The following is an 18,610-nucleotide window of genomic DNA, read 5'->3' on the forward strand; positions in this document are numbered from 1 at the left end:
TCTCATTAAAACAAATGCCAAGGGAGTTGGTATTGCATAGGGGCAAATGATGTCTCAACTTCTGAATCAAGTCTGGAGACTATGGCAATAATTTCATTAGGGCACCTACTATTACAGAATCTCTTAAAGTAGATGCCCACGAGGGTGGTCTAGTTCAGATAAACATGCTTGGGGTCAAAGTTAGGCAATTTTGAGGATATTGGCTAATGAAATTTTTGGGTTTTCCTTTCTAGAGGTTCTAGGTGTGTTCTCCTTCAGTTTGCCCAACTTCGATATATCTGCTAATGGCCCCGGAGCTGTTGTCAAGGTCAATGAAGGGCCATCAATTGTGGGGATTTGAGTTTCCCCAGCTAGGGGATCACCATAATAGAGACGACATTTAGCAGTTGTTTTTATCTAAACTTAATGAACTAGATTATGGTTGGGGTGATATTCAATACTTGCTCCATATCGCCACATCGGATTGATTTGTATAAAGCACACAAAAACACTGCGTAAACGACTTTCATATGTAAATTGATCCTGTGCTGCATAATGCACAAGTGTAGAAACGTTTCAATTTACAAAATGAAAAGTCTAATGACAGAGAAGATTATTTCGCAATTGTCCATAGTTAATTACATTAGCTCCTATTCATGGTTTTGCATGGAATAATCTAAAACAATGTTTAATGCTTTTCATATGTAAATTGATCCTGTGCTGCATAATGCACAAGTTTAGAAACGTTTCAATTTACAAAATGAAAAGTCTAATGATAAAGAAGATTATTTCGCAATTGTCCATAGTTAATTACATTAGCTCCTATTCATGGTTTTGCATGGAATAATCTAAAACAATATTTAATGCTTTTCAGAAAATAGTCAAATAATTGTGCCCGAAAAAATGTTTCCAAATTTAACATACAGAGTAACCACACATCTTAATTGACTAAATATGTCATAACGAGGCTAGTTTTGTTATAAATCCTGGCATTTGCAGCAGATTGTCATTTCAAGTACACAACTGGGACATTCTTAATGAACTACTCTTCGAATCCTGTAGTTCTCTAGCTGGATTAATGTTGCTGATTACATCAAAATCTATTGCTTGGCATGCTCCAATTCTTATCAGCAAATTGAGTATACACAATGGCTAACAGTTGGTGGACTAGCAGCTTTGCCTGCCTCATGTCGTGGCTGGAGGCAATTAAAGGTATAATTTATCCGAGTCTCTGTGCATATGGAACTCGGGACTTAACAAAACAAAATATTCTTTACCATCTATTCGGACTTGTCAATTTCTCGGAATCTTTGCTCCCATTGTTGTGCATCATAATCTTGCTCATATAAGTCCTTGTCTGTACTATAAACAATTCGATCCTGACCAATAAAAGTTCTCTGTGCCATATCCCGGGCACTCAGAAGCTGAAAATTATAGATATAGTTAAGAGAATTGGTACATCTTGAAAGTGGGAACAAGACGTAAGTAACAAAAGCTGTGAACATAATCACTAGGCATCAAACATTGGTATTGACTTGTCAAGCATTAGCTTGTCTAGGTCAATTTGCAGAGAAGGGGCACTGAGCTAAGCAATAAATGTTACAGGTGGGGAGAATGCTCCGAGACAATTAACCAACTTTTTGAACACTGTTCTGTAACAGCACAAGTTTGGTAAATGTTTTACAATATTTTGCGTTTGAGATGGATGTTGCCAATGTCCACTACAAAAGTTTTGAAAAGCCTATGGAACACCAGTCCAGTATGTATTTCGTGGTGTATACGGAGAGAAAGAAAAATAAGAATCCTCATTGACCATGTTTGAGTGGGCTATATGAATACGTTACTTCATTTAACTCATCTCAGAACCACTATTAAAAAGGAGGAGGAAGAATAATAACAAAAATAATATATGTTCTTTTTGAGTTTATGTTCTTTATATTTTCCATGAACTAAGAATCAGAACTTTATGACTATTTGCTCTCTTCTCTCTCCTCTCATCTTCCAACGGTAAGTGCTCCCCCACCCCCACCCCCGACCCCCCTGACCCCCCCCCATCTCCATTCCATCTACACCCAGGCCAACACCTCCCCTAGCGGCCTCCGGCGAAGACTATTTCCGGCCAGATCTCCCCCCCTTCTGTTCTCTCTCTTCATCTCTTCCTTCCTTCTTCTTTGTATTTTTTTTTCTCTTCTCCTTTTTCCTCTTTGACTGCGATCGAAAATCCTCCACCAGTAGATTTTCGGGCAGTTTTTGCACAGGTATTTCGGTATTTCCGGCGAGTGAACAGTATTTCCGGCACGTGAACAGTGTTTCCGGCGCGTGAACAGTGTTTCCAGCGCGCGAACAGTGTTTCCGGCGTGAACAGTGTTTCCAGCGCGCGAACAGTGTTTCCGGCGTGAACCAGGTTCTTTTCAACTGGAGTTGGTACCTCCGGTTTCCAAATATTCTTTGTTCATACACTTGTCGTTATATTTTGCTGACTTTAGACCATTTAATACTTTAGTAGTTCATACGCGTTTTCGTGGCTTTGGATAGTGATGGTGGATTAGGGTCATGTTCTCATTTAGGGTCGGGGACGAGGGTAAGGAGGGGTAAATGGGTTAAAGGAGAGTCTAGACTAAGAGTAGGTTCTTGGAACATTGGGACGTTAACGGGAAAGTCAATAGAGCTAGTTAAGATTCTTAAGAAAAGGAAGATTAATATAGCTTGTGTCCAAGAGACCAAATGGGTAGGTACTAAAGCTAAGGAGGTAGACGGGTATAAGCTTTGGTTCTCTGGTAGATCAAAGTATAGGAATGGGGTAGGCATTTTAGTAGACAGTGCTCTAAGGGATCAGGTGGTGGAGGTTAGGAGAATCACTGATAGGATGATGTCGATTAAGGTGGTCATTGAAGGGACCACTTTGAACATTATTAGTGCTTATGCGCCGCAAGCGGGCTTAGTAGAGGAGGAGAAGAGGCGCTTTTGGGAGGATTTGGACGAGTTAGTGGGAAGCATACCGCCTACTGAGAAGCTTTTCGTGGGAGGTGACTTCAATGGGCACATCGGGTCTATTTCGGGAGGGTATGACGATGTGCATGGAGGCTTTGGTTTTGGGGACAGAAATGGAGGAGGAGTTTCACTTTTGGAGTTCGCAAGAGCTTTTGGGTTGGTGATAGTTAATTCGAATTTTCCAAAAAAGGAGGACCATTTGGTAACCTTCAGTAGTTCGGTGGCTAAGACTCAGATAGACTTTTTACTCCTTAGGAAGGATGATAAAGGTCTGTGCAAAGACTGCAAGGTCATTCCGATAGACAACCTTACAACCCGACATAAGCTCTTGGTAATGGATTTAGGGATCAAGATGACGAGGAAGAAGAGGGTCGGGAATGATCGACCTAGGATCAGATGGGTGAGTTTGACCACGGCTAGTGCTTTAGAGATGGGAGAGAAATTGAAGGACATGGGGGCCTGGAATAGTAGTGGGGATGCGAACAGTATGTGGGATAGGACGACTAGTTGTATTAGGGTTGTAGCAAGGGAAGTGTTGGGAGTCTCGACAGGCAGTCGTAGTCGACATCAAGGGGACTGGTGGTGGAATGTAGAAGTGCAAGGGAAGGTGGAAGCAAAGAAAATGGCATACGCGAAGTTGATAGAAAGCACGGATGAGGTGGAGGAGTGGACGAATAAGGAACTTTATAAGATGGCGAAGAAGGAGGCGAAGTCGGCTGTTTCGACGGCAAAAACGATAGCTTTTGAACGCCTCTATGCTGAACTAGAAGAAAAAGGTGGGGATAGGAAATTGTTCAAGCTAGCCAGGGTGCGGGCGAGAAGGGAACGCGATGTGGACCAAGTGAAGTGTATTAAGGACGAGCATGGAAAAGTATTGGTAGAAGAGACTCTCATTAAACAGAGGTGGCAGTCATACTTCCATAAACTCTTGAATGACGTAGGGGACAGAGACTTTGTGTTGGGAGATTTGGAACATACAGAGAGGCGTCGCAATTTTGGATATTGCAGGAGTATTAAGGTCGAAGAGGTTAAGGGTGCTGTTCGTAGGATGCGCTGGGGAAGAGCAACCGGACCTGACGAGATTCCTGGGGAATTTTGGAAGAGTGCCAGCTTGGTAGGTTTGGAGTGGCTGACTAGGTTATTTAATGTCATCTTTAAAACGGCAACGATGCCCGAAGAATGGAGGTCGAGTGTAATGATCCCTCTATACAAAAACAAAGGGGATATCCAGAGTTGCAACAACTATAGAGGTATCAAGTTACTAAGCCACACTATGAAAGTGTGGGAAAGAGTGGTGGAGATGAGGGTGAGGAGAGGCGTGTCTATTTCAGAGAACCAGTTCGGATTTATGCCGGGACGCTCAACTACAGAAGCCATCCATCTTATGAGGAGACTGGTGGAGCAATATAGGGAGAGGAAGAGAGACTTGCATATGGTATTCATCGACTTAGAAAAGGCCTACGATAAAGTTCCAAGAGAGATACTATGGAAATGTTTGGAGGCTAAAGATGTACCTGTGGCATACATTAGGGTGATCAAGGACATGTATGAGGGAGCCAAAACCAGGGTAAGGACAGTAGGAGGGGACTCAGAGCATTTCCCAGTTGGGATGGGGTTGCATCAAGGATCAGCTCTAAGTCCATTTTTATTTGCCTTGGTAATGGATGCATTGACGCGACAAATTCAAGGTGGGGTGCCATGGTGTATGCTTTTCGCGGATGACATAGTCCTGATTGATGAGACTCGTAGTGGAGTTAATGCTAAGATGGAGGATTGGAGACATACCTTGGAGTCTAAAGGGTTTAAGCTGAGTATGACCAAGACAGAGTACTTAGAGTGCAAGTTTAGTGAGACACCTCACGAGGTTGGCGTGGAAGTTAAGCTTGGTGCCCAAGCTATTCAAAAGAGAAGTAGTTTCAAGTATCTTGGGTCTATCATGCAAGGCAGCGGGGAAATTGACGATGATGTCACACATCGTATTGGGGCAGCGTGGATGAAATGGAGGCTCGCTTCCGGAGTGCTATGCGATAAGAAGGTGCCACCACAACTTAAGGGCAAATTCTACAAAGTGGTGGTTAGACCGGCTATGTTGTATGGGGCAGAGTGTTGGCCAGTTAAGATCTCTCACATTCAAAAGATGAAAGTTGCCGAGATGAGAATGTTGAGATGGATGTGTGGTCACACCAAGAGCGACAGGATTAGAAATGAGGCTATTCGGGACAAGGTAGGAGTGGCCTCGGTGGAAGACAAGATGCGGGAAATGCGACTGAGATGGTTTGGGCATGTGAAGAGGAGAGACACAGATGACCCAGTGAGAAGGTGTGAGAGGTTGGCTATGGATGGCTACAGAAGAGGTAGGGGTAGGCCGAAGAAGTATTGGGGAGAGGTGATTAGACAGGACATGGCTCAGTTACAGCTTACCGAGGACATGACCTTAGATAGGAGGCTGTGGAGGACCCACATTAGGGTAGAAGGCTAGTACATAGTATCGTTATTCTTCCCTATTCATAGGCGCACTAGCACATTACAATTCCTTGTACTCTCATTTCTGCTATTTCTGTTACTATTTATTGCTTTCAGTACTTTTGATTACTCTATTTTATCTGTGATGCCTTCGTGATTTATTTTTCTATAGCGCTTTGAATTTTTTTAACTTTATCTGACCCCCTTTTCCGTTTTTTTTTTTTTTTTTTTTTTTTTTTTTTTTTTTGAACCGAGGGTCTCTCGGAAACAGCCGTCCTACCTTGGTAGGAGTAAGGTCTGCGTACAATCTACCCTCCCCAGACCCCACGTTGTGGGATTTCACTGGGTTGTTGTTGTTGTTGTTGTTGTTCTTTATATTTTCCAGTGATGTATCTTTGAAAGGCTAAACAACTGCTAGATAGGCATAGAACGTAAGTAAAATTGATGACATGAATAAAACTACTACTCCCTCCATCCCATTTTATGTGGCACCACGTTTGGCTTGGCACGGTGTTTAAGAAAGAAAGGAAGACTTTTGAAATTTTTATTTTTATTTTATTTTTGATTGTAAATCATTCTGATTAAGTGCAAAAGGAGAATTTTAAAGTTAAATTGTTTCTAGTTATAGTAAGGTGACATTATTTTTGGGATAGAGGGAGTAATAAGTAGAGTCTAAATAGATCTTTTTTTTATTGTAGCCTAACTTTCGTTAAGTCTTCATGGATCCCAAGAGGTTGTAGGCAGGAGCGGATCTATGTACATGGGTGGGGGATGCCATGACATCCGGAAGATATATTTACGGCAATGTGAATTCCTACGACTCCTCTCACTCTCAAGGACGGATTGAACAGTAGTTGTTAGGGAAGGATCTCTCCTCACGCTTTTTCCATCACGATTTTCTCTTCGATAACACTCGCCTCATTTCCCCCTCTTTCATCACCATTGAAAGCGCTTTGTCCCGCCTATCAGGAGGGTTGGACCAACTCTCCCGAATTGGGATAGTCAGAATCAGTCCCCCTGGGGGGATGAAACAAAAATGACGGATCCTTGGGTTTTAACGAAAAAAGAATAAAGAAAGTCCCAATATATATATATATAGCCGCTATCCTTTGGGTGCGCAAAGAGTAACACCCCCGCTCTTATGCAATAGCTCGCAAACCATATAGAAGAGATATAACCTGCACTAGGCAAGCCCGGTGTGACAAGTTCGACCCAGAAGGCAAATCTCTTGCTTTCACTGGCAAGGGATTTTGAACTTGAGACCTCCAAGATGGAAGTCCCAAGCCCAAACCACTAGGCCACCCCGAAGGATTATATATATAGTAGAAGATATCTGTCAAATATTTTTTGTTCCACCCGTAGTCACAAAGTAGCGTGAGGTGCCAATGGCAAGCGGTCAAGTCTCTGTCTCAAGGATGTGAGCTCAATTTCAGCAGTATGACACTCTTCTAGAATTTTTATGCTGCGTTTTTCGTTTCTTTTGCAAAAAAATTCATGCCCGAAAGATTCGAACCCACAATTGCTTGATTAGAAGTTAAGCACTTTATCCATCAAGCCATGGGCACAATGATCTTCAAATGTATTAATATATTGCATTTAGCTCACGCTAATCAGATAGATTAGTTGTAAAAACAATTTAAACTTAATTTTGTTGACCTTGGTAACTGTTTCAGTATCTATTATAAACCAAAGCAGGGCATAGGTTGCACTGAAACCATATGTAAAAGAGTATTCTATGATCTACTGTCCTGTGACTATTCAAAAGGGATTATTAATAGGTTAAATAGAATCAGGAGGAATTTTCTTTAGCTAGGGAATAAAGAGAGAAAAGGCTACCATCTAGTCAAGTGGAAATCAATGAGACAGAGCAAGAAAAATGGGGGGCTAGGGATCAATAACTTCAAATTACAAAGCAAGGCTCTAATTACATTTGATTTCTTCGGCCTCTTTAGATTTATTATTATTGTCAGTCAATGCTTGAGACTTCTCAATATTACTTCGTCTAAGTCATTGAAATTATGTATGTGAAGATCTTCGGCCTCTTTATATTTAGTTTGTTACATAAAGTGTGAAGTATTTAAATAATACAAATAATTATGCTATCATTGAGTGTTTTAGAATATGAAAACTTGTCGAGTGCAATTAAAAATTGATGACATATTTATGATATTACTTGTATTATTAAAAGCATTTTTCTTTGCACTAAGTTGTCATATTTATTTCATTTTTTTAGTTCGATCTATTTGTCTATATAAAGAAAAAGACAAATAACCCGGACCGAAGCCCAAACGACCATATCTTTACATTATTTGGCCTTTATAAATAGCAGCGTTGTGTGGCACCGCTACCCTCCAAATCCTGAATCCGCCTCTGGTTGTAGGTCCTTTGAGACAACTTCCTTCCAAATGGCTCTAGGTCTACCTTGTCTTCTTTTAACACCTTCACTCACCATGATTTTACATATAGGACCGATGTGTTTGGAGGTTGACGCAGGCAATGACCATTCCATCTCAAGCTGACTTCTATTATTTTATCCTCGATATGTGCTACTTGACTTTATCGCAAGTGTGGCCATTTCTAATTTTGTCTAGTTTTGTATGACCACACATCCATCTTAGCATCCACAATTCTGCGACGCTCATTTTGTGGATGTGTTGGACTTTAGCGGCCCAACATTCACTCCCATAAAACATTGTTGGTCTTATAACTGTTTTGTAAAACTTATCTTTCACTTTGGTAAGACGTCTTTCTATCACCTAACACCTCGATAGCACTTCCCCATTTCAACTATCCGATTTTGAATCTATGTGTGACATCTTTATCTATTATTCCATGCTCTCGGAATAAGAAGCCTAGATATCTGAATTATTTGCATTTAGACACCACAATCCCATCTAATCACACCTCAATTTCCGAAGTAGTTCATATATGTACTGCATACATAATCGGGAATGTTTTGGTTTATTGATGTAATAAAATGTATTCCACAATCTTTGAGTCTTACTGTTTATACTAATATTTACTATTTCAACAGAAAAAAACCAATCGTTGATGAAATCCGAAGATACAGATATAAACTTACAGACTTAAATACTGGACTGTTTAGTATGGTAGAAGATTGAGCTAGCGTCACAACGTCCCCCACAAGACGTGGTCTCTTCTTGCTAATATAAAAGGTCCCTCTACATTTTTTCTGTTTCCTTTTCACTTGTATCTTATGTGTCGCAACTAATAAAATTTCAGACTATAACCAAATAAGCAACTTAGCCAGCCACGTATATTGGATATAGCATTACCTGCATTTTCATATGTTTTTCTTTAATAACATGTAACATTTTACATGTTTTGTGCATGGTACTCCTTCCAAGCAGCACTCTCACATTAGAATCTACATCTACCAACTATTTAGTCCTTACCTAACAGATATTTCAATTATAGATGCATACGCCTCCTTACAGCCTACAACAAGATTAAATCTACTGGCATAAACAAAGACAAGTTTAAGTAACCAAAATACACACAGCTAAAATGTTGTTAAACATGCCACATTACATTTCTGTGGATATAAGAAGTTGTCATTAAGAATAAAATGAGAAGTTTAAGTTGATAGAATTTCCAATTTAGAAATTTGTCATTCTTTTTGGAACGAACTAAAAAGGAAATACTACCACATAAATTGGAACAGAGGGAGTAGTAAAGAAAGCAGCAAAATTTGATACCTTCCTCCGCAGTGAGAAATCGGGTCGTTCAAGTGCTCGTGCATATCGTTCCCTGGCTCGATTTCTTCTTTCAATTTCACCATTTCTCTTTTGAACAAGAAACCATCGGATCAAGGGAATGGTGAAAAATGAGCCAGCATAAATCTGCAAGTAACATCATAAAGTAATGAATGAATGAGCAGTTCAAAACACTATTTACTTCCAAATAACAAGTTGGATACATCTGAATTACATAACTGCTGTATAATATAAGAATCAATCAAGACATGGAGTTCCCAAAATAATTAATTGATAATCAACTAGCACTGGAACTTGCAATAATTTACTTTAACTACAGGCCAAAATTCATTAATACAAAGATAAAAGAAATTCAGGCTCGACCATGGCAAAGTTTAAGTAATTACAATCAGGCAATATTTTAAGATAAGGTTTTCTAGTTACCAAGTCGGTTCGTACATCATTGAGTCAAAAGAAAATTAAATTCCAGATGCACTAAATGACCTTGAAGAGAGAGTAATATCATCAAACAAAGCAATCAATACACTAAAACAAAGTTTAGCTCACAGATGATACTACAGTTGATACCTGAAGTAACGGAAATATCTCTGACACAAATGAGATGAAGCTACTTGGACTGACAGTCATGTTCCTTCAAAATACAATTCAAGTGGTAGATGTTAGAGAAACATTGCAATGACCCGAAGTAATGATTACAATTATTGACGGCTAGGACATTACTTACATAAATATATAGTAAAGGTGGGGGGGTATAAATTACAATTTGGGCCTGAAAAGAATTGGATAACTGGCTAAGTTGAAAGGTCGAGGGTCAAGTCCAAACCCATCATTCGGCAACCACAGGATGATCCACAAACTAGTTTTACATGGCAGATTCCAAACAATAGCTATGATTATTTAAGTGTGGATTTTAAGAAATAATGCCTGATTTGTTTGGCTTCGTACAGTACCTACTCTTATGGCTATGCGGGAAAAACAATGTTATCAAAAGACATTTGACTCATTGGTAAGGTAGCGGTAGTGGCAGCAGAAAAAGGGGTATTTAGAAAAGAATACAAGCTAATTTGATTGGTTGTAATTGTCTACATTAATGTTGATATGGAGGAACAATTGGGATTAAAGGAAGCAATGGGCTGGGACAGCAGGCAACATTGAGAGCAAGCTCATTGAAACCTTGCATTGTGTCAGCAGCACAGTGAAGAAAACCTGGGAGCAGTGAAATAGTGAATTCGTGTCAACTGCAGTTTGAGGATGTCAGTGCTTCTCTTTTCTACACTAGTTTCACCACAGTTTACTTTTGCATTTGTGGGAACTTTTTGTTGTTGTCAGCACTTCTCTTTTCTTTTCTACAGTAGTTTCACCACAATTTATTTTTATGTTTTCTCTGAGTCAGAGTCTAAAGGAAACAACCTCTCTACATCATAAAAGTAGGAGTAAGGTCTGGCGTACACCCCACCCTTCCTAGACCGCATATGTGGGATCATCCTGATTATGTTGTTGTTGTTGCAATTTGAGATATCAGTGTATTTTCCTATACAACTAATATTATTTTTAACATGAATACAAATATACATAGAATTATTTTGGAAAAAAATGCATATTCCAAAATGTTACTCTCTCCGTCCCAATTTAAGTGGCTTACTTTCCTTTTGGTTTGTCCCAAAAAAAGCCCCTTTCTATAATTAGTAAGTTTTCAAATTCCAACATTCTACCAGACAAGTTTAAGAACACAAGATTGAAAGGATTTACACACATCTTTAATTTAAGATCACAAGATTGAAAATTCTCTCTTTGTTTCTTAAACTATGTGTCCACTCAAACTAAGACACTTATACTGGGACGGAGGGAATATATGAATCTTCAGCACAATGATTGTGCTAGAAACCAAAAGATGTTTACAACAAAAACCAAAGTATAGACCTTGCTCTTCTTACAAGGAATCTAAAACCTGTAAAGTTGAATCAAGATTATCAATATATTCAGCTTTACAAATACACACACGCAAAAAAAAAAAAGGAGAATGCAGTTCATCTTGATCTTATGCATATTGCTAGTTGAATCTTCAAAGCATTCGAAGTTTCTCTCCTTCCAAACAGTCCACCAAATAGCTGCTAGGACGATCGTCTATCTGGCTTGTTGGTAGGAATTTTACCTCCTTAATTCCAACATCACAGAAGTTAAATTGTTCTACCTGGCATTTGCCTTATAATACCCTTGAGGTTAATAAACAAGTCCCACAGCTGACTAGTCACTTTGCAATATAAGAATAGATGGTTGATTGTCTCTACCTCTTGTCTACAGATGGAACACCTTGAACAAGTTGATATAACTCTTTTCCTAATATCATCCTCGGCTTGAACAACTTATTGAACTACAAATTAAGTAAAGCATACCACTTCATATTAGACAGTTAGCGTCCAAGTCTAGCAGCCCGAGTCCTTGTCCAGATATAATTCCTATCCTACCACCATCAATTAATTGTTTGTAGTCTCATGTAGTATGTAGGAGTCCTAGACTTGGTTTACTCTATTGTGTGTATGTTCCTGTCATGTATCAATGCAACAGTGAGCAAGAAACAATATACTTATGGTTCTGGAAGTACCCAAACTCTCTTCCTCAAGCAATCACAAATGAATTCCTGCAGCCCATCTCCTCCATCACTCCTCAATCATGCACCACTTTATCTCAATCAAGCTAAATTCTTCTAATTACCTATTCTGCCAAACGCAAATTTTGTCATTCCCTTGTGGCCAAAACCTTTTAGGATATGTTGATGGAAGTAACTCATGCCGTCCATCTCACATCTCGGGCAAATAAATAACTATAAAGAAGTTATTCCCAATCCAGTCTATTCTCAATGGATTCTGTAGGACCACGTTATTCTAAGTCTCCCTATCTCGTCACTCTCCGAAGAAATAATTTTGATTGTTATTTGATCTTTCCACACCTTCCAAAATCAGAATTCTCAATCTTCATATGCAACTTCAAATATGAAGTAAGATGATATAAATATCACTCAATATCTTTTTTTTTTTGATGACCGTGGTGTCCTGACCAGCTTTCGCGCACCTCGACTAATTCGACGGGATACCCGCAACCTCCCACAAGTAACAAGTACCAGGTAACTCTGTCTACCAACCACCTCCTCATAGTTCTCAACCACTTCATTGACCACTAGGCCACACATCGCTCAATATCTTACTAAAGCCAAATTCATTGACCATCGGGATAGCATTGTGGGCACATTTTGGAGGTAATTTCTCGTCCCAAGACCTCTATTTTCCCTCTTTAATGGTGATTTCTTTAAGTGTTCTTCCATGATCTGTTTAGGGCTGTTTTAAGCTTGAAATTGTGCCCGTTTTCGGGACACAAGTGTCTAGAGCTGAATGGGACTATTTGATGGAGACAATTTCGAGATTCCCTACGCGGATCCCACAAAGCCTTTTTTTGGCTAGTTTTTGGACCCATCCTCAATTATTGCGAATTGGGTGTCAAAACGTCTGTATTGACGTCATGATCACTTATTTGATAGTGCGACAGCGATTAGAGGCAGTTTGGAAGGGAAAAACTCCGATTTAATTGATTATGGAGCCCGCATGATCAGCTTTGAGGTAGGCTATGGCTTACGGATCTTAGATTGAGCTTGTGTTGGTATTTACACGTTTAACTAGCTTTGGGCAGGCTTCTAGTTTGTATCATGTTTAGTTGGTAGCACTCATGCCTTGGCCTCATTTCGAGAAGTTTCAGGGAAATTGAGCATGTTTACCTTGCTTGTCTTGTTGTACCATGCCATGTTGTAGTTATATGCCCAGTTGTATTGATATTGGTGCCTTGTTCTTGGCCTTAGCCTAGGCATAGGCTAGTGATTGCCGTAGACTTGCAATTTGGAGCCATTATCCCTTGCTTGTCTTGTGTACTCATCGGGCTTATGGGGGTCCGTGTGAGTTATTTTTCTTTCAATTGCGCACGAGTGTACCTTATGGGCTTATGGGAGTCCAATTAGGTTATAGTTAGTTGCTTTACTTTATCGTTCTGTTGTGTTAGATCATTGAGGCGATCCATTAGCTTTTTTGCCTTTATGTCGTCTACTTGACTTTTAGCTACCGTTCCTTCGTCACTTTTATTATGATTTTACTTTCCAAGCTCAGTCCGCCAATGATACCTACTGGGTACATATTGTTTTGGTAATCATGTTACACTTAGCATCTGTTTTCTTGATGCAGTTCTGAACGCAAGTAGACAATGGTGATTCGAGCTTTCGTGGAGATCTACAGAGATTGAGGGTGAGCTGATGGCGACATGGCGTCCTAGTTCAACTTATCTGCATCTATATATATAGTTTTTGACTAGTCTTTTGTATTCGAGACAAGTCTGTACTTTTTGGTCTATTTTTGGGACTTGTACTCTTGTAATAGCTTTTGTACTTTCGTCCACCAGGTCGTGGGATTGGATCTTATGTTATTGTATATATTTATGTCATTTCCTCTCTTCCATTGTCAATTTATCTATTGTGTAGTTAAATTTCACTAATTTTAGATTTCTACCCAATATGCTTGTTACTTGTCATTCCGGATGGGTTGGCTTACCTATTGGTGGATTATGGCAGGTGTCATCATGAATCGAGTTGCAGGTCGTGACACTTCAAAGATATCGCCACAACTTTACTAGCTCGGCCAAAACCTATCGCGTTTAGTGAACTACATAGCCTTCTTTTAAATCATGAGTTTATTCATGGCCAAACCCTCTCGTCTCCGTCCATCACGGGCTCGTCATCTTTAGATATTATATCCAAAGATGTTGTTAAATTCATTCAATGTTCTTCCTGGTCGGATCGTACCACAAATTATAGTCGTGATCGTGGTCAAAACAATAGTCGTGGCAGAGGAGAAAATCATGGGGCCAAATTCAATTCCTATTGAGGCAACTTAACCACAAGGCAATAGTGATTTGCCAATGATTCACACCAAAGATGTCAAATTTGCCACAATTTTAATCATCTAGCCCCAACGTATTTCCAGAGGTACAATCACACCATCAACCCTACAGCATACTTGTCCCATCATGCTCCAGACCCTATTAATCCGCAAGGGTTTCCTGACACTTGGCTACTCATCACATTACTCTCGATCTTACTAGACAACAAGTAGAAGACTATCGTGGCATGGATCAAGTTCATGTTTGTGATTGTCAAAGGCTCCACATTAATCATAATGTTAATTCGAGTCTATCTATCTCTTCAAAATCCTTTTCCTCAAAAATAGTCAAGTTCCTTCTATTAAAAAACGTCTACTCGGTTAAAAAATTTGCACGAGATAACGTATTTTTCAATTTCATCCCTCTTATTTTCATGTAAAATATCAAGCATCTCTGACACTTTCTTCTTTTAGGTCAGAGTAACGATGGCCTCTACTCACTTCCCCTCAAGTGAACCTCTAGGCGACGTCCCTCATAGTCTCCCTCCACCTTTCTTTCAGCAAAAACGTCATCTACCGGTTAGCACATTCGGCTAGGGCAACCCCACCAACGTGTCCTTCATCAACTTGTTAGGAATCGTGCTTTACCTTGTTCTAGTTTTAATTTCAATCATATTTGTAGAGTGTGACAACTTGGCAAGTCGCACAAGTTACAGCTTCCAATTTCAATCAATAAAAGTACTTTGTTGTTACAATTACTTTTTGTTGACGTTTAGGGACATGCTCCCACCTAGAAAGGGGAGAAAATGCTCGACTGCCTACTAACCTACTATCCTAATCCTTGTCCTCAGTTGGATATGTGTTATGTCATGCCTAATGACCTCTCCCAATTCTTCCTCAATCTATCTCTACCTCTTTATAGACCTATCACAGCCAACCTCTCACACCTCCTCATTTGGCATTTGTTCACCTCCTCTTCACATGCCCTAACCATCTTAGCCTCATTTCCTGCATCTTGTCCGCCACTAAGGCCACTCCTACTTTAGCCCATCATTCATAATCCTATCTCTCCTAGTGTGCCCACACGCACGTCTAAGAATCCTCATTTTTGCTACATTCATTTTCTGAACGTGTGAGTTTTTGGCTGGCCAATACTCTCTCCCAATAACATAGTCAGTCTAACAAATACTTTATAAAACTTACCTTTATGTCTTGGAGGGTCCTTCTTATCACATAGGACACTGGATGCAAGTTTTTATTTCATCCATCCCACTCCAATACGATGTGTAAACACATCATCAATCTTCCCATTTCCTTGAATTATTAACCCAAGATACTTGAAGCTTCCTCTCTTGGGGATGACTTGTGAAGCAATCCTCACTTCTTCTTTTTTATGAGAAGGTAACAATTTGTATTATAAACCAGTACTTAGGTAGTACTGAAAACGCCTTTACAGAAAAATATGAAAATGAAAGAACAAAAACAGCAAGCCTAGCATGATTCTAATACTTCTAGGGTTGCTTTTGCATCTATAGGGGAGCTCTTTGTACAAATAAAAGTTAAGAAGCAAAAATTAAGAAGTCTAAAGCACCACATGGAGATCCTTACTTCAACATAGTACCAAGAACAATGACTCCAAACAAATTGAGCCCACCCAATCCAATAACCAATGCCCTTTCCGATGAGCTTGTTTTACTGCATTGTAAACACTCATGTTTGAGAACTCAAATCCACGAGTAAGAAATCCAAATTTACCAACAGTTAAGACAAATGATACCTAAATTGCCACTTCTTCTCTTGGAAAAATCTTTCAACCTGTCCAACCCAGTCAGTCCATCTTTTTCCTACATACTCCTCCCTTTCACTCCTTTGTGGAGCAGCAGTACGCTGAAGTGATGGAAATCGGTACAGGATATTTCCCTGGAACAAATAATTAGAACGAGAATGTGAGAATCTTGCTATAGGGAGATATTTGTGTGCCTAATGAGAGAAAGAGACATCAAAAGCCCCTCAACAACCATGTAGTTATGCATACAGTCTCCTTAAAACTATTATGTTTGCCTTATCTTTATATCACTTTTACCACAGCACCCCATGCTGTAAACTCCCATAAGAAACTATAAATATATTTAAATTTTCGCACCACACTTGTACACAAAAGTCAATGACACCAATAATATACGCAACAGCTCAAATCAACAATTCCTTCTAAATTTTCTGAGCCATTAAAGTTGAAATTTTAGTCAAGAGGAGAAAAACTAATTTACGAACGAGATATCCAGCAACAAGAAGAAGGAAAAGGATTGAATAGAGGAACTCCCGAGCATTTGGCGATTACGCAGTGATCTGTGCTTTTTATACTAGAATGCAGAAACAGCCATTTAATAGATATTGAGAAAGAAAAAGGAAGCCGATATGAGACAGAAGTTTACACCGTCTTGCATATTATAACACTGAAACTCTTTTATAGTCCCCTTGTTTCTTTAGGTTCAACTCCTTATTTCATTTACATTGTTGATGTCTAAATCCTGATACAATTTGAATAAAAAAATAGAAATGACTTCTTTATCCCGTATCTTGAGCTTTGTTATCCAAATTTGTAGATTAGGAAAAAGACTTGGCTCTGTTCAAAGCTTGGATGATATATTTGATCTTTTCAGATATCCTCTAAGGGTCAAAATATGATAATTAATGCTCTCTCAAACGACTCGACATATGAGTTGGCTACAAACAGAGCTCAGGTGTGAATTTGAGATTAGTATGTTAAACTTTAAACAGATTCTTTAGATTATTTTGAACTATTAACACAATTACAATATCCATAATATAACTAATCAACACAAGTATGATACATGTTTAAGATTCCAGGAATCAGAGTGAGGAGTCCAAATGAAATGGCTGGCGAAGGCAAGTGTTTCAGTAATGGGGTTAATTGAAGTGAGGAGATAAAATTTGATGGGCCAAAAGTTCAATAATTTCTGATGTCTGTGGCCCAGAACCAGGTGTCAGAAAATGACATTGTAGACTTCAACAGCAATGTATCCAGTCTGACCGCCCAAGTGGGGTCTGGGGAGGGGTGGGTGTACGTAGACCTTACCCCTACCTTCTGTGAGGTAGAGAGGCTGTTTCAGAAGCTAAAATTGATCCTCAAAATTTTCTTGAAGCCAAGGTTGCACTATGGAAGACACCAAATCCTTTTCCAAAGCCACGTGCACAGAAAAAGGCATCAACCATACTAATCTGAAGGAAGAATTCAACCAAAAATATATCATTAATAAGGCTTTCACTTACTTCCTCATCTACTTCAGGCTGACCATCAAACCGTAAAAGCACCGGAAGGATGTATGACTCATCATCCTGTCAGAGAAATCCCACAGGTAATTCAAAAGTCAGTTTTCAGAACAGGAGTAAGATAACGAAGTGCAAATAAGCACAAAAAAGCAAGATGAATAATCAACAAGATATCAAGTATGACTGAAACGCAAAACCATGGACTCTCAGGGTTACCAAATAACCAAGTATTCAAAATGTTCAATGGATTTAAAAATAGTTTTCCCGAAAAGGCCATTGGAACCAAAATTATAGCATTATTACTGCTCTGGAAGGGGAAAGAAAAAGCGAAAAGATAATGGACAGGAAATCCAACATATGGGTCGTGTAAGACCCATCAAGTACCAGTTTGTTAGGAGTCTCCACATCAAGAAAGGGAGCAAGTTCTTCAGCAGCAACAACACCACCATTTGATGAAATATACTGCCCTACCTGCAAAAGTTTTTAGACAATGGTAATTATTATATGTTGCTAGAAATATCTGATTATAACATAAGAAATTGTAAAAGTTGGTGACAGCACATACATTAAACTATTTTTTTTGAGAACGTAGGTATCACTAAAAAGCGTCAACAGATGCAAATGTTACAAAGGAGATATTCAATAACGCCAAGGAGCTGACAAACTCCAAACAAAGATCAGTGTTATTTACAGTAGTTAAGCCAACTAAAAAGATTAACCAAACATCTAGCCTTCAGGGAGTGGCTTGAATTTGAGAAGGCATCAAAACATCTATGATATGATTTCTCTACCCATACATACAACAACAATATACCCAGTGTAGTCCCACAAAGTAGTGTAGTCCAACAAAGTAAGGTGTGAGGAGGGTAGAGTGTACGCACACCTTACCCCTACCTCAAAGGTAGAGAGGTGGTTTCCGATAGACCCTCAGCTCAAGGAAAAACAATCCAAAGAAGTCCAAAAAAAAGAGTAATGGAAGTGAAAGCATAACAAAGCATTTGGAACAGTAACCACGACAAAATAATACGATAAACAAATTACAATAAACAACAAATAGTAACAAAAATTGAAGAAAAAAAAAATACAAGAGCAATACTACGACTACTAGTATGGACTGATAACAAGACAATGCACTACTACCTACTAACCTTCTACCCTAATTTGTGTCCTCCACAACCTCCTATCTAAGGTTATGTCCTCGGTAAGCTGAAATTGTGTAATGTCATATTTAATCAC

At 39.2% G+C, this 18,610-nt stretch overlaps 1 protein-coding gene across 2 annotated transcripts in view; it reads right to left on the reverse strand.

Annotated features, from left to right (window-relative positions):
• Window positions 1–828: 828 nt before the first annotated feature.
• Window positions 829–18,610, reverse strand: part of LOC129903420 (uncharacterized protein At5g03900, chloroplastic) — a 44,566-nt gene continuing 26,784 nt past the window's right edge. Inside the window, exons 7-14 of one of the 2 annotated variants that reach the window (XM_055978983.1) lie at window positions 17,759–17,845; window positions 17,375–17,440; window positions 15,861–16,003; window positions 15,692–15,778; window positions 9,738–9,801; window positions 9,153–9,296; window positions 1,257–1,403; window positions 829–1,175 (exon numbers count right to left, since the gene is read on the reverse strand). In XM_055978983.1, coding sequence (XP_055834958.1) covers window positions 1,260–1,403; window positions 9,153–9,296; window positions 9,738–9,801; window positions 15,692–15,778; window positions 15,861–16,003; window positions 17,375–17,440; window positions 17,759–17,845 — 735 coding nt within the window. In that variant the 3' untranslated portion in view covers window positions 829–1,175; window positions 1,257–1,259. Of the gene's footprint in view, window positions 1,404–9,152; window positions 9,297–9,737; window positions 9,802–15,691; window positions 15,779–15,860; window positions 16,004–17,374; window positions 17,441–17,758; window positions 17,846–18,610 lie in introns of both variants that reach the window. The other variant, XM_055978975.1, reaches the window with a different exon arrangement.

This window comes from Solanum dulcamara, chromosome 1, assembly GCF_947179165.1.
Source record: "Solanum dulcamara chromosome 1, daSolDulc1.2, whole genome shotgun sequence".
In the NCBI taxonomy this organism is placed as follows: domain Eukaryota; kingdom Viridiplantae; phylum Streptophyta; class Magnoliopsida; order Solanales; family Solanaceae; genus Solanum; species Solanum dulcamara.